The sequence below is a fragment of the Panthera pardus genome, unplaced genomic scaffold, assembly GCF_024362965.1.
Source record: "Panthera pardus isolate Hobbes unplaced genomic scaffold, ASM2436296v1 HiC_scaffold_22, whole genome shotgun sequence".
Lineage (NCBI taxonomy): Eukaryota > Metazoa > Chordata > Mammalia > Carnivora > Felidae > Panthera > Panthera pardus.
The window spans coordinates 72979167-72991618 of NW_026526788.1; the positions used below are offsets into that span (position 1 = coordinate 72979167).

Consider the following 12452-nt stretch of genomic DNA (forward strand, 5'->3'; position numbering starts at 1 on the left):
TGTTAAGAACAATTGCACTCCCTGAGTGGCAGGAGAAGAGCTCAGCAGCTCTTCCCAAAGCCAGGGAGGGAAGGGAGGTGAGAGCAGAGAAACGGGGTAGGCAGCTCTTTCCCCTTTTTAGGGATAAGGAAGTGAAAAGAGAAAGGAGGGAAAGCTTCTAAGGGATCTGCTTGGTGACTCCCCAGGCTGATGCTCCTGGGAGAGGGGGCTAAGCTTGGTGGGGACCCTGGAGCTAGGATTTTGTGTTTTCTTTTGTTCCATAAATGTATGCCACCTTCTCGCTCTCTTCTCCCCCTTCACTGGCCCCAAACCACCAGCCAGAAAACTGCATCAGAGCCACCCACGCCTTGGTCCTGGGGCCACCGGGAGAGGGCACAGGAATTGGGGAGAGAGAGAGACAGAGAGAGAGAATGAATGTGAGTGAGAAGCAGAGAGACAGAGAGCGACTGGGGAGAAGCAATGGAAGAAAGGAGAAACAAGGGGACGGAGACCCAGAGCAGCAGGGGAGAGAGACCCTTAGAGGGACAGAAGGGAGAAAGTAGGTTCCAGCTAAAGAAAATAAGACAGGGAGGGGAGGAGCCCAGAGGTAGCAAGCCAAGGGGGGTGCAGCGACTTCCAGAAACAAAAGTAGACTGTCTGGGGGCGGTGGCTGCTCTCAGGAAAACAACCAGCTCACCGCAAAGGCCCTAAACCACGCAGAGTTCCAATCTACACTCAGCTTATGAACTCAGCGGACCACACTGTGCCGCCGCCTCATTTCGGGTGCCTCAAACTTGCGGTGCGGGCACAATACCCTCGTGAGGGTTCGAGGGGACCGGCCTGTGCAGGTGCCCCAAGGGAACTGCGGGCCCCCGCCTCACCCTGGTGCTCGGGCACCAGGAAGAGGGAGCTAGGACCGGTACGCCTGCGCCCCCGGGGGCCTCATGCTTTAGGAAAGTGTCTAGATGTATCCTCCTCAACCCCTGCGTTCTCTCTGCACCGTCTACATCCGCTCACCACCGCGTATATACTGGGGTGGGGTGGAGGAAGAGGTCTGTGCAGGAATTAATATCTTTTCCATTCTCTTGCTCCTTCAAGTTTCTCTTAGCGGCAGAGAGACTCTAAATCAGAAGAAAGGAAAATCGTAACTGTTCCGGGCCCTGTGACTGCATGAATCCAAAATACTGCCGGTCAGCCTGGAGATGTGGCTGGAAAACTCTAGAAACTGGGAGTGTTAGGAGGCAGGAACTTCAGGGTGTCAGGACACAAGTTCCTAAATAAACCCAGAAACACCACGCGGGGAGAATGGGGGTGGGGGGCAGGGCCTGAAGGTCTAACCCATTGGGACAGAGAGAGAGTGAGACCCACTCAAAGAAGTGAAACAACATTTTAGCCAGGCGGCTGTGTCTCTAGGGACCAAAGTCCGCCCCAAACCTCCTCCCAGGAGCTCATGGCAGGTACGGCTGCAGGGCCTGGAGCTCTGGGGCTGCCTGCCACCCTCCGCCCCAGGAGTCCCCAGGCCACCGAGACATATCATTTGCTGGGTCTCTCTTCCTTTTCTTCTTCTTCTTCTTTTTTGATTTGTTTTTTTTATCCTTCAAACACAAGACAAAAATACACCTCATTTATCATCTTAGATATATATATTTCACTCTCACCACATAAATACAAAACATCCAAATATCCAAAACATTCAGAACAAAGTTAGTAGCCAGGATTCAGTGACACCTACCCATGTTTGAATCGTTCATTATTTTCTTCACTAGTTCCTAAAAGAAAAAAAAGAGGGGTGGGGGAGCTTCCGACGTAAATAATTTACAATAAAATTACTATTTTAAAAAATGCTCTGCGCTCGCTTCGGATGAAGGGATACATTCTAGACACTGCGGCACCTCGCCGTCTAGGTCTGTAGTTTTGGTTAAAATGCGGGTGGCCGTGGCTGCGGGGACGGAGGTTTGTGGCTCCGGTAAGGGATGAGGCTGTGACGGTGTCGCGGTCCGGGTTTCTGACTTGGGACCGTGGCAACCTGGGGGGTGGGGTGGGGGGGAGGGGGGGTGGGGAGGGAAGCCTTTCCTATCTGAGCAGGTAGCTGATCTGAATACCGAGACTACCACACAGGAGGCCGGGTAGCCCCGCTGTCCCCGTCTCCGTCCCTGACACCTGGTCCTCCAAGAAGAGCTCTGAAATCCAGTCGTTTCCTGCGTGCTGGAAGGGTTTCCTGAATCCGGGAGTGGGGAAGAGGACGCCAAGGGCATCGATTCGTCTCCAAGCCCAGCAATTCTGCCTGCGCGTCGTCGGGGAGACGCTGGCGAGAAGAGCCCGGCAGCCGCCCTTCCCTCGCTCCCGGAGCGGGGAGCTGTCGGCCGTCGCCCCGAACAGCCTCGGAGAAAAGATTCTGAATTGTCTGTCACTAGCGGCGTTGGCTTTCCTTTTGCTTTTTCCTTTTAAGTTCCCGTGTAAAGTCATGACACCCAGAACTTGAATTTTGCATTGCCCCGCGGAGCGTTCTCTATCGTGGATTTTCGTAAGCCGTCCAAACTCGATTGTGACAGGAGTGTTTAAAAACTGGTTTCACTTCATCTGGTTGTATGTGGTAGTTATTACTGTGGCTTTATTGCTGATCCGATCAAATGTATTACCGCCGTTGCCCACCGTGATGTTTGGTGTATCTCCTGAGGTCGGGGGTGGTTGTGATTGTTGCTTCTCTAGAGGTGTTGTGGGGGGGGGGGGGGTGGGGAATCGGCAAGATTTGTCCAGCCAGAAAGCTGCGTGTGCATCGGCTCTCCCAAGCAGTCCATAAAGTGGGGCTCAGGGGCTCCCCAAAGCCCTGGTTTCTCTGGCAAGAGGGAGGAACGTCTTCCTTTTTGCTCTAACGAAACCTACCAGCTTTTTCAGCCCCAGGGCTCTGCGCGCAGCTTTCCTCTTTCAATATTCATAAGAATGATCACCGGCAGCAGCGGCCCGGCCCGATCTAGAGCAGGTGGCCTGTGCTTTGACTTAGAACCAGTCTTTTCCTTCCAGGGCCTGGCATCGGTTGGGGCATCAGTTGGCTAATTCGGGCATTCCCCCCCCCCCCCCAATTCTTTGGATTCTCCTGGATTCAGAAGGAAGTTGGGGGGAGGAGAGGAGGACGGAGAGAAGGTAGAAAAAAAGTAGCCCAAAATAAGATTGGTAGCAGAAACTAATGGGGAAGGAGAGCTGTCAGAGGCCTGGTGGGAGCGGGAAGCCCAGCCCAGGAGCCTCGGGCGCCGAATACGCGAGTCCATAAATATCACCACAATAGATACTATAAATATAAATACAGGCAAACACGTAAAATCAGTCCAGCGCTTTTTTCTCGGCCCCTTCTTTATTGTTGGTCCGGGAGTAAGGCTCGAAGGCCGAGGAGCTCAGGTATCGGGCGGAGAGTTCTTGCAAATTCCCTGCCAGCGAACCGGCCATTGTCAACGGAGCGGAGGACAGGCGGCTGGCGACGGAGCCGAGCAGCGAGGGTACGGGTAGGCTGAAGAGGCCGTGGCCGGCAGCCGGCGCGCCCGCATGCAGTCCCCCTGGCCCAGCGGGCCCGGGGCCCGGAGCGCCGCCCACGGCCGGCGGGTGCGGGGACGCGGCGCCGGTGGGACCCGGGGCGGCGGCCGCGGCGGCGGCGGCGGCCGAGCCCGCCGCGGCGCCGGCGCCCAGGGCCGGCAGGCTGGGCCCGCGTAGCGCCGAACCGAGCGCGCCGGTGGCGCAGGGCGGCAGCAGCGCGGGTAGGCCGGGCGGCGACAGCAGGCGGCCCTGCTCCAGCAGCCGCAGCACGCTGCACGTGGCGGCCGTCTCCGACACCACCGAGCGCAGCTCCGAGTCCTTGCCCTGGTCTTTCTTCTGCTTCGTGCGCCGGTTCTGGAACCAGACCTTCACCTGGGCGCAGGGGCGCAGGGAGGGCGGGAGAGAGGGGCAGGGGGAGACCGGCGTCAAGGGGGGCGGGCTCCCAGGACGCGAGGGCTCCGTGAAGGTCCCTTTCCCAGCCCCAGCCCCAGCCCCAGCCCAGCCCCGGTCCCAGCCCCACCTCGCAGCAGGAGAGGTTGCTGGCTGGGGAGCTCCCTGGGCCACCAAGAGTTGGACACAGCTGCACTAGGCTGGGCTTCCGTGTCGTGGAAGCGGGCCTAGGCTGTCAGAGATTATAAGTAAAGTATTAAAGATGTCCGTGATCCTAACTCGAAGGAAGACCAGAAGGAATTTCACCGGGCTGCCTAGCTACCTGCATGCAGCCAGACGGGGATCATCCTGGCTTGTGAGCTCACATTTCCAGGAGAGGGGTGAGGCCTGAAGGCTGCTGTGTGGGAAGTAGGGGGTGGGTGAGGAGGAGTGTTGCTCTGTTTTGCTGGACCCAGGCCCTTGGCCCAACCAAATGTAGCCTCTGCCGCATTAGTACTGTCCAAGGCTTCAAGAGGCTGTTACTTGCTTACTGGGGTCAGACTTGGCCATTAACTAGCAGCAAGCTGGGAAGGTGGCTGTAGAAGGAATAATTTGTGCAGGATGGACTTTATAGGCCAAGCTATCTCCACCTCCTCTCTCTGCCTCTGGATTGGAGGCTCTGAGTGATACTCTTCATTTATCACCTGTTCTCCAACATGAACTTTGGAATCATGGGAGGAAGTCAGGAGGCTGGGGTGAACTAAATTCTCTCCGCCAACCTCCCTCTCACTTTCTCATCTCCCTCTGCCCCCTCCTCGGGCCTACCTGGTGGCCCAGAATGGAGTTTAGCAGCTATATGGAAAGGTCTAGATTTTGTAAACCTAAGAGGGGTGGTAGTAGAGAAAACAGGAAAAAGCTATCATGCCAACTCAAACTCAAAAAGAACATCCAAGATGATCTGTCTTCAGTTCTCAGCTTTCTGCCCAGATCCCAGACCTAAAATGCTCCTTACCTGCTTCAGGGCTGGGCACAGGGAAAGAGACTGGCCCTCAGAAAGGAGTCTCCCTTACCTAGGCCAAGCTGATGCCATGCCCTCACCAGGCCCCAAAGCTCTCCGGCCCTGAAAAGTCCAGGGTCCAGAGTCTATGTGACTAACTCCAGTAACATCATGTGGATTTTATGTAAAGGAAAAGACCTAAAGCGCAGTTGGCAGTGATGGCTCCCAGGGCCCCAGATCTGCCCCTGATCCCATATATCATTGTCACAGAAGACAGGGCCTCCTAGGTGCCCAGTGGGTGCCCAGGTCCAGACTCAAGGAGCAGGGTGGCCTGCCTGCACAGGCAAATCTCAGGCATGAGTGCCTTTGCAATCTAGTTGTCACCCTCAGCACCCAGGTGCCTTTGGCCCCAGCCCCATGCTTGCAGAACAGGCCTGGGTGTTGAATAAGCCTGGGGTCCCCAAAGAGGGTGGTGCCTGGAAATCTGGCCAAAATGGCGTGGCCAAGACAGGGGCAAATATTGGTTCCTTGTGGAGCAGAAGAGGCAAGCAGGTTATTCTCAAGACTGTGATCTAAAAAGAATTCCAAAGGACAACAGTTGCGGCCTCCTGGGCTAGGCCAAGGAGGGCAGAGTGTAGGCCCTGGAAGACGTGAGGGTGTAGAGGGAAAGGAATGGTTTATGGAAGGGAAGGAATCCTGAGGTCTTTCACCCCATCCAATCCGCCTCCCCTGGGCGTCTCTGTCCAGAGCCAGGCTGGGTACCCGGGAGGAGCCAGTTACAGAGATGGGGAGGCAGGCTTGTGCAGAGCTGTGCACGGCCTGGCCACCCGGTACCTGGGTCTCGGAGAGGTTAAGCTGCCGGGCGAGCTCGGTCCTCTCTCGGCCCACCACGTACTGGCAGCGCTGGAACTCCATCTCCAGCCGGTACAGCTGCTCCGCCGTGAAGGACGTGCGCGTCCTCTTGGGCCGGTCCAGGTCCAGGCCCTTGGGCAGGATGATCTCTCGGATGGAACCCTTGGCATCTGAGGAAGGGGAGATGTCAGCCACCGGAACCCTCCCGTCTCCTTCCACCTCCCTGGCCGGAGCTGGCTTGAGGACACGGCCGCCAGCTGCCTGCAGTCTGGGGTGGGGGATGGGGGTGGAGGGCTGCGGTCACAGCCGGGGAGCAAAGACACTGTGCGTTTTGGGGAAGCGAGGGGGCTAACTCCACACCGCTGACGAGAGGCGGAACCAGACTTGGCCTTTATAGAGGCCTCTAGACATGGGAGGAAAAAAAAAAAAAAATGCCAAATCAGCTGATGATCCTTCAGGCCTGGGAGCCTCGGCTGCGCGGTCTGGGTCCCCTTGTAGCCTGAGGGTCTCCAAACTGACCAGGCCGGGGCCCACCGTCCCCAGCTCTGGGGCGCGTAGACCAGACTCGTCTCCCGCTGCCCCAGCGCCCCACCCCGGGGTTTCCTTCTCTCCTGAGCCGGGGCGGCGGAAGGAGGGGGGACCCGGTCTGGGCCGCCGGGGCCTGGCTATCTGCTGGCGGGGGCGGCGCGGGGCCGGGGCCGGGCCTCACCACCGCCGCCCCCCTAGCCGAGCGCAAAACGCGCAGCACAGCGGGGCCGAGTGGAGCACCGAGGCGACATCCGTGGCCCGGCGACCCAGCTCAGCCGCTTCTCCCGGCGGCGGCGGCGGCGGCGGCGAGTCTCAAGCGCGGCGCCGGGGCCCTCGGCCCAGCGCGCCAACTAGCCCGGCAGTAGCCGGCGTTCGGCAGCTGCTCCCCGGCTCCCGCACTGCCCTTGGGTGCACTCGGCCCGCCAGGGCGCAGGAGCCCGTAGGCAGGCTCGCGGCAGGTCCTCTGGCTCGCACAGCGCGCACTCGTCCTCCATAGTGTCCTGCTCCCTCTCCCCGACCGGAGGCCGCAGCCCGGAGCCCCGGCCGGCCCGCGCAGCTCCTAGGCTCCCCAGCAGCCCAGGAGGCGGGGCCCCTCGGGACTCGGAGGGTCGAGGCTGCAGGAGAGTGCGCGCCCCGGGTGCGAGTGCCCAGCGGCCAGCCAGACCGCGGCTGGGGGTGGGGGTGGGGGGGAGAAAGGCCAGTAACTTTCTCCGAGTTCGCAGCCGACACCTCCTCCCCGCGGGCCTGCGTCTGGAGCCGCGCGCAGCTCGGGCCCCCGAGTCCTCCCCCACAGCACACGCGCCCTGCATCCCGACCCCATTCCTACCTCGGACCAGGATCCGGCGGCAGTAATCCGGATCGGCAGTCGAATTGGATTTACTTTTGTTACAATCTTCCGCGGCGCCCGACGCGGAGAAGGCGCCCTGCGACTCCTTTAGGAAAGCGGCGGGGAGGCTCCCCTCCGCACCCTTGCTCTCCCGGCTCTCCTTGTGCGCGTTCTTCGAGACCCGGGCAGCCTCTGCGTCCGAGTGGCACCGAACGTCCATTTTGTCTGGTTTCCCGAACATGGGGGGGGAAAAAAAAAAAGAAAAAAGAAAGAAAAGAAAAAGAAAGGGGGAAAAAAAAAAAGAAAAAAAAAAAGAAAAAAAAAACAACAACAAAAAAAGGAGGCGCCGCGGGCACAAAACCCTACAAAGGAGCTCCTGCGCCCAGCCCAGAGAGAGGCAAGCGGCAAGAATGAATGTCCCCGCGGGGCGGCTGCGGCGACCGCGGGCGGGTCAGCGGCGACCGGCGAGTGGCGCGCTCGCGGAGAGGCGGCGGGTCTGATCCAGGATCCCGATGGAGCCGCGGCGAGGCCGCCTCGTCAGCGTCCGCGTCCTCTGAGCACGTCCAGTGTCCCCAGCCTGGCGATCAGGTAGCAAGCAGAGCAACTCCGAAATGCTGCGGCTCCCGCCTGTGGCTGAGACGGCGACTTCTACTCGTCCGACACCCGCGGGGACGCACACTCGCTGTTGCAATTGATTACGGGTAATTTCGCAGCCCCCACGTTTCGGTTACCTCATGAATACACTAAATTGTTTGGATAATATATCAGATCGTAATGGATGGTTTCTGTCCTTGTCCCCAATCAAGTAGGGGTTTAGCCAGTGAATAAACGGAAATGACTGGTCTTGCTTTCAGGAAACACACAATCAAAGACCCACACTTCCAGAAAAACTTTTGACAAGATTCATCCTGAATTGTTAGTACCATTAGCAGGCATTATTAACTTTCCCTTTGCCTTTGACCCTCCTGCTCACATACTGGCTAGAGGGGTTTTCTGCACACTCGACAGATAGAGCTGAATGAGGGAGGAGGGGGGAGGGAAAGAGAAACCAACAAAAACCCTCGCACACCCTGCTGCAGAAGAAAGAGGTTGCCTCTAGGGGGAAAAGAGGGGGGGGGGAGTAAAAGTTTTCCCAAAAAGTGTCTCCCCCGAACTCTAAAAGCCAAGCTTTCGTCCCAAATAACTCCTCCTTAACACACCTCGACGCTGACAGCCATCTTAAACGGCCACCTCTCTTCATTTAGTGTTCCCGTTGGATTTTTTCACGCTTGCACCTCCGGTCAGCCCTGAGGCAGCCCATTCAAAGGGCAGCTTTGTACTCAGAGTCCAGCAGGAGAGAGGGGGGGAGAGGGAGAGAGCCGAGAAAATCTCAACTGTGAGATCTGCTTCAAAAAAAAAAAAAAAAAAAAAAAGTTTTCCCCTAGCTATTTCATTGTCTCTGCTACAATATCTTTGAGAAAAGCAACAGCCAGTAATCCAATAAGAGCATTGATTAGGCTACAATGATTCAATTCAAGCGCATGGCCTTGTGCAAGGAGCATGCTCCAGCCCTTCTCGTCACCTTGCCGGGGCAGAAGCCCTCTCCACGCCGCTCTCCCCATTCATTCCTTTATGGGAAATGCGGAGCAAAAGGAGTGAAAGATGGCAATTATCTAATTGGACTATTAACAAACAGTCCTCTGAGTGCGGCGGTCTGGCGTGGCTCCTGGGCGGGGGAAGGGCCGTGTTCCCTGCCCTCATTCACAAAGAGTGCAGGGGCCGGGGAGGAAAGGGGGTTTTTTAAAGGGAGTGGGGTGGCGGGGGGTTGGGGGGGGGCGAGAGGAGAGGTGGGAGGTTTGGCTGAGAATTTTTCCACACAATTCCCAGAATGGGGGCGGAGGCGGGCGGGGAAGAGGAGGGGGCTGGGGGCGGGGGTGCCGGCGAGAGGGTGGGAGAGAAGGAGGGAGAGGGGGTGCGAGTGTGTGCGGTTTGCTCCGAGGGGCTCCCGCCCGCCGCCCGGCGCGCTCCGCCCGCCTCGCGGTCCTGCCGCCCCGCCGCCACCCCGCTCGACCCCGCGGAACGTCCGCGAGTGGGAGGGGCCTCTGAGCGGGGTCCTTCGCCCCTTCCCCTCCCCCGCCGCCCCTACCCCCTCCCCCTCGGGCCCATCGGAGGACCCAAGCTCGGTCCGGTTCCGGAAGCCACCTCTGGCCGTGGAGGCAAACCTTGGGCTTCTACTTTATTTGAGTGTGTGTGTGTGTGTGTGTGTGTGTGTGTGTGTGTGTGTGAGATTGTCCTGAGCCACTCTCCGCAGGGAGGCGGGTTTCCCGGGGCCCGACAGACGGGTGGCCTGTCAGTCCTCTCGAGCTGTCGCCAGCTGGGCCTCCGGATGGACAGTGCCTTTGATTCCGCGCTCTGCCGGGTGGTTCGGTGGGGCCGGGTGGCTGGAGAGCGGGACGTGTCCTTGCAGCCGCCCTGGCCTAAAGACGTAGAGTGGGATGGAGACAAAATCCAGCAAACTCTCCAGTTACTTCCCGCCAGGCGCAAACGCCGTGTTGGCGCCCCGAGGCCGCGAGGGCTCCGCTCCCCAGCCCCTCCTGCGGGCGAAAGGCGCTGTCGCCGGGTCTTGGCTCCCCTTACCGCGCAGCCAGTGCAGGGCCCTGGGATTCGGGTCCTCCCGAAGGGGATCCGGGCGGTGGATGGAGCCCGCCTTTCCCTGTAGAGCTCGGCCAGAGGCAGTTCCCGGGGCCTCCTTAGGTGAGGAGACGATGGGGTCCCAAATCCCGGCCTGTGGCCCTTCCCTGTCATACCCTCAGACAGCTGGCCCGGGCCCCTTCCCAACCTCCCCGGGTCCCTTGCGCAGGAGGATTTGCCGCCCACCTCGAGAGACCTGGGGGCCGTGGAAAGTCCCAGACCCAAGCTTTGGCCCCAGTGGGGCCACCTTGGTGGGGAGGGGGGTGTGTGGCTCCGGGTCCCTCATCGCTCCCAGCTGAGCCGCCTCCTCCTTTCTGCCAAAGCTACTGAGGCCCGTGAAACCCACGCTGATACCTGCAGTGTCGGGTCAGAGGCCCAGAAAAAAGTCTTTTAAAATAAAAATACTCAGTCCACCGCCTCTTCTGTTAGGTGGAGGAGGGGAACCGGCCAGGGAGCGAACTGCGACCCTTAGAAAAGTCCAGCGCGGTGGGCAGTGGTGGCCCAGGGAGGTCCGGAGCTGTATATCCGGCACTGGAGGATACACCAAGGTAAGGCCGAATCCCAAATAAGGATTTGAGGTTGGGCATCAGAGACACTTGCCCCTCCCTTCCGGGGAATAACAGTGGCACATTTTGTTCTAAGTGGGAACTGTTTATTGAGTAGTCACGTAGGGGTGCGTGAACTCATTTAATTTTCTTAACCCCTCCATCAGGAAGGTTAATCATATCCCAGTTTTATAGATGAAAAAAAACAAAGGCTCAGAGAGGTTCCCTAACTTGCCCCAGTCACACAGCTGGCAAGTGCAGAATTTGAACTCCAAGGTATTTACACTCTTCTTTAGCAACCCTGCAGGGCTTTGCCCTTTTTATTCCTGCTTTGAGTTTTTGGAATCTCCGGGTGCTCACGACAGGTACCCAAGGTACAGTGCAATGACCTTAAGGTCAATCCCAGGAATCGTGATGACTAAGCATCAGTTTTCATGGATTTTATCAGAACAGCATGAAATGCAAATGGAAACATGAACTTCTCGGGGCGCCTGGGTGGCTCAGTCGGTTGAGCGGCCGACTTCGGCTCAGGTCATGATCTCACGGTCTGTGAGTTCGAGCCCCGCATCGGGCTCTGTGCTGACAGCTCAGAGCCCGGGGCCTGTTTCGGATTCTGTGTCTCCCTCTCTCTCTGACCCTCCCCTGTTCATGCTCTGTCTCTCTCTGTCTCAAAAATAAATAAACGTTAAAAAAAAAAATTAAAAAAAAAAAAAAAGAAACATGAACTTCTCATTTGTGATAATGCTATTTATTTCTAGCCATGAGCATTTCTTAGGAGTCTATCACTGCCCCCCACCCCCACCCCTACATCAGCTGCCCTGGAGTGAATAAAATAGTTTCCTGGATCCAAACCTACTGAATGAATATCTAAGAGCTGTATCCAGGAATGCGCATTTTTAGCTGCCTCGCAGGGGATCTTTCCACAAATTAAGGTGGGAGAACTGCACCTTTTCTTTCTTTTTTAATGTTTATTTATTTCTGAGAGAGAGAGAGAGAGAGAGAGAGAACAAGCAGGGGAGGGGCAGACAGAGAGGGAGACAGAGGACCCGAAGCAGGTTCTGCCCTGACAGCAGAGAGCCCGATGTGGGACTCGAACCCACAAACCGTGAGATCATGACCTGACCTGAAGTCTGATGCTTAACCAACTGAGCCACCCAGGCACCCCAAGAACTGCACCTTTTAAAGTTGGGTAAAGTTGGGGGGCTCTGCTAAGTTTCATGAGAGCTGGGACGTCTTTTCCCCCCACTTACTGGAAATGTAAAGGCTTATTGGAGAAGGGAAGAAATTGGGGTCTTATGGGAACACACCTAGTTTAATTAAGCAGCCATTTACCAAGAGTCTAGAGGTGTCGGGACCAGGGCTGGATCCAGGATGGGAGCTGAAGCATCTGGGTCTCTTTACAGCTTCACGTGCAAACCCTTTACGGAGAGAACTCATGGGCCCCAGCTCCTCGTGGCTTGGGGTTGACAGCACAAGCGATGCCTCTCTATGTTCTGAGCCCTTGAAGTGACCAAATTCAATAAAGAAACATTCAACCCATAACCTGGTTTTGCTTTTTGTTATGCATAGTACTTTGTGTGTGTGTGTGTGTGTGTGTGTAAGAAAGAGAGAGAGAGACAGAGAGAGAGACAGCGAGAGACAGAGAGAGAGACTGGATTAAAATTCTGTGGGCATCCATCCAGAAAAACCATGACAGGTTTCTGAGAGGACACAGTGGAGGACGGAAGCCCTGGGATGGAAATTTCAGAGAAGCAGCTGCGACTCCCAGAAACTAAAGCTGTGTGTCCACTGGGAGAGAAAGGAGAGAGAACTCAACCAATTATTTGGATAATCTGAGACAAGCCTGCACTACACAACCCATGAGGACACAGGGCTGCTCCAGGTAAAAGTGGTTTAATCCCATGACTAAATTTGCCTCCCTCCCCAGAGTCCCCTCCCCAAACGCCCCCCCCCATCACTGTCTGCAGGTGCAGACAGACCCAGAATAGAACTGTAGAGCTGGAAGGAGTTTTTAGAGATCATCTATTCCATAACCTTCATTTGACTTGACAGATGAGGAAAATGAGCCTGGGAAGACAAAGCAACTTGTTAAGGATTAGACAACTAGTTAGTGGGGGCATCTGTGCGGCAATCCTGGTCTCCCGACTTAAAGCTACACCCC

General features: G+C 57.1%; 1 protein-coding gene across 2 annotated transcripts; it reads right to left on the reverse strand.

The window, feature by feature from the left end:
- Positions 1-1612: 1612 nt before the first annotated feature.
- Positions 1613-7317, reverse strand: VAX1 (ventral anterior homeobox 1). 2 transcript variants are annotated; one of them, XM_053910172.1, is made up of 3 exons: positions 7077-7317; positions 5698-5892; positions 1613-1748 (listed from the first exon to the last, which is right to left on the reverse strand). In XM_053910172.1, the coding sequence occupies exons 1-3, from the start codon at positions 7315-7317 to the stop codon at positions 1708-1710; spliced, it is 477 nt and encodes a 158-aa protein (XP_053766147.1). In that variant the 3' UTR covers positions 1613-1707. The 2 variants fall into 2 exon arrangements, with proteins under 2 accessions (XP_053766147.1, XP_019315117.2); XM_019459572.2 differs by lacking the exon at positions 1613-1748 and adding an exon at positions 2035-3876 and having other exon boundaries at positions 5705-5892.
- Positions 7318-12452: the final 5135 nt, after the last annotated feature.

What these genes read in the sequence shown, in the direction of transcription:
- VAX1 (XM_019459572.2), bottom strand. Translation starts at nt 7,317, where the DNA reads ATGTTCGGGAAACCAGACAAAATGGACGTTCGGTGCCACTCGGACGCA. An exon ending in CCGCCGGATCCTGGTCCGAG is followed by an intron (nt 5,893 to 7,076) that starts GTAGGAATGGGG and finishes CCCCTTCCTCAG; the next exon opens with ATGCCAAGGGTTCCATCCGA. An exon ending in TTAACCTCTCCGAGACCCAG is followed by an intron (nt 3,877 to 5,704) that starts GTACCGGGTGGC and finishes CCCTGCGCCCAG; the next exon opens with GTGAAGGTCTGGTTCCAGAA.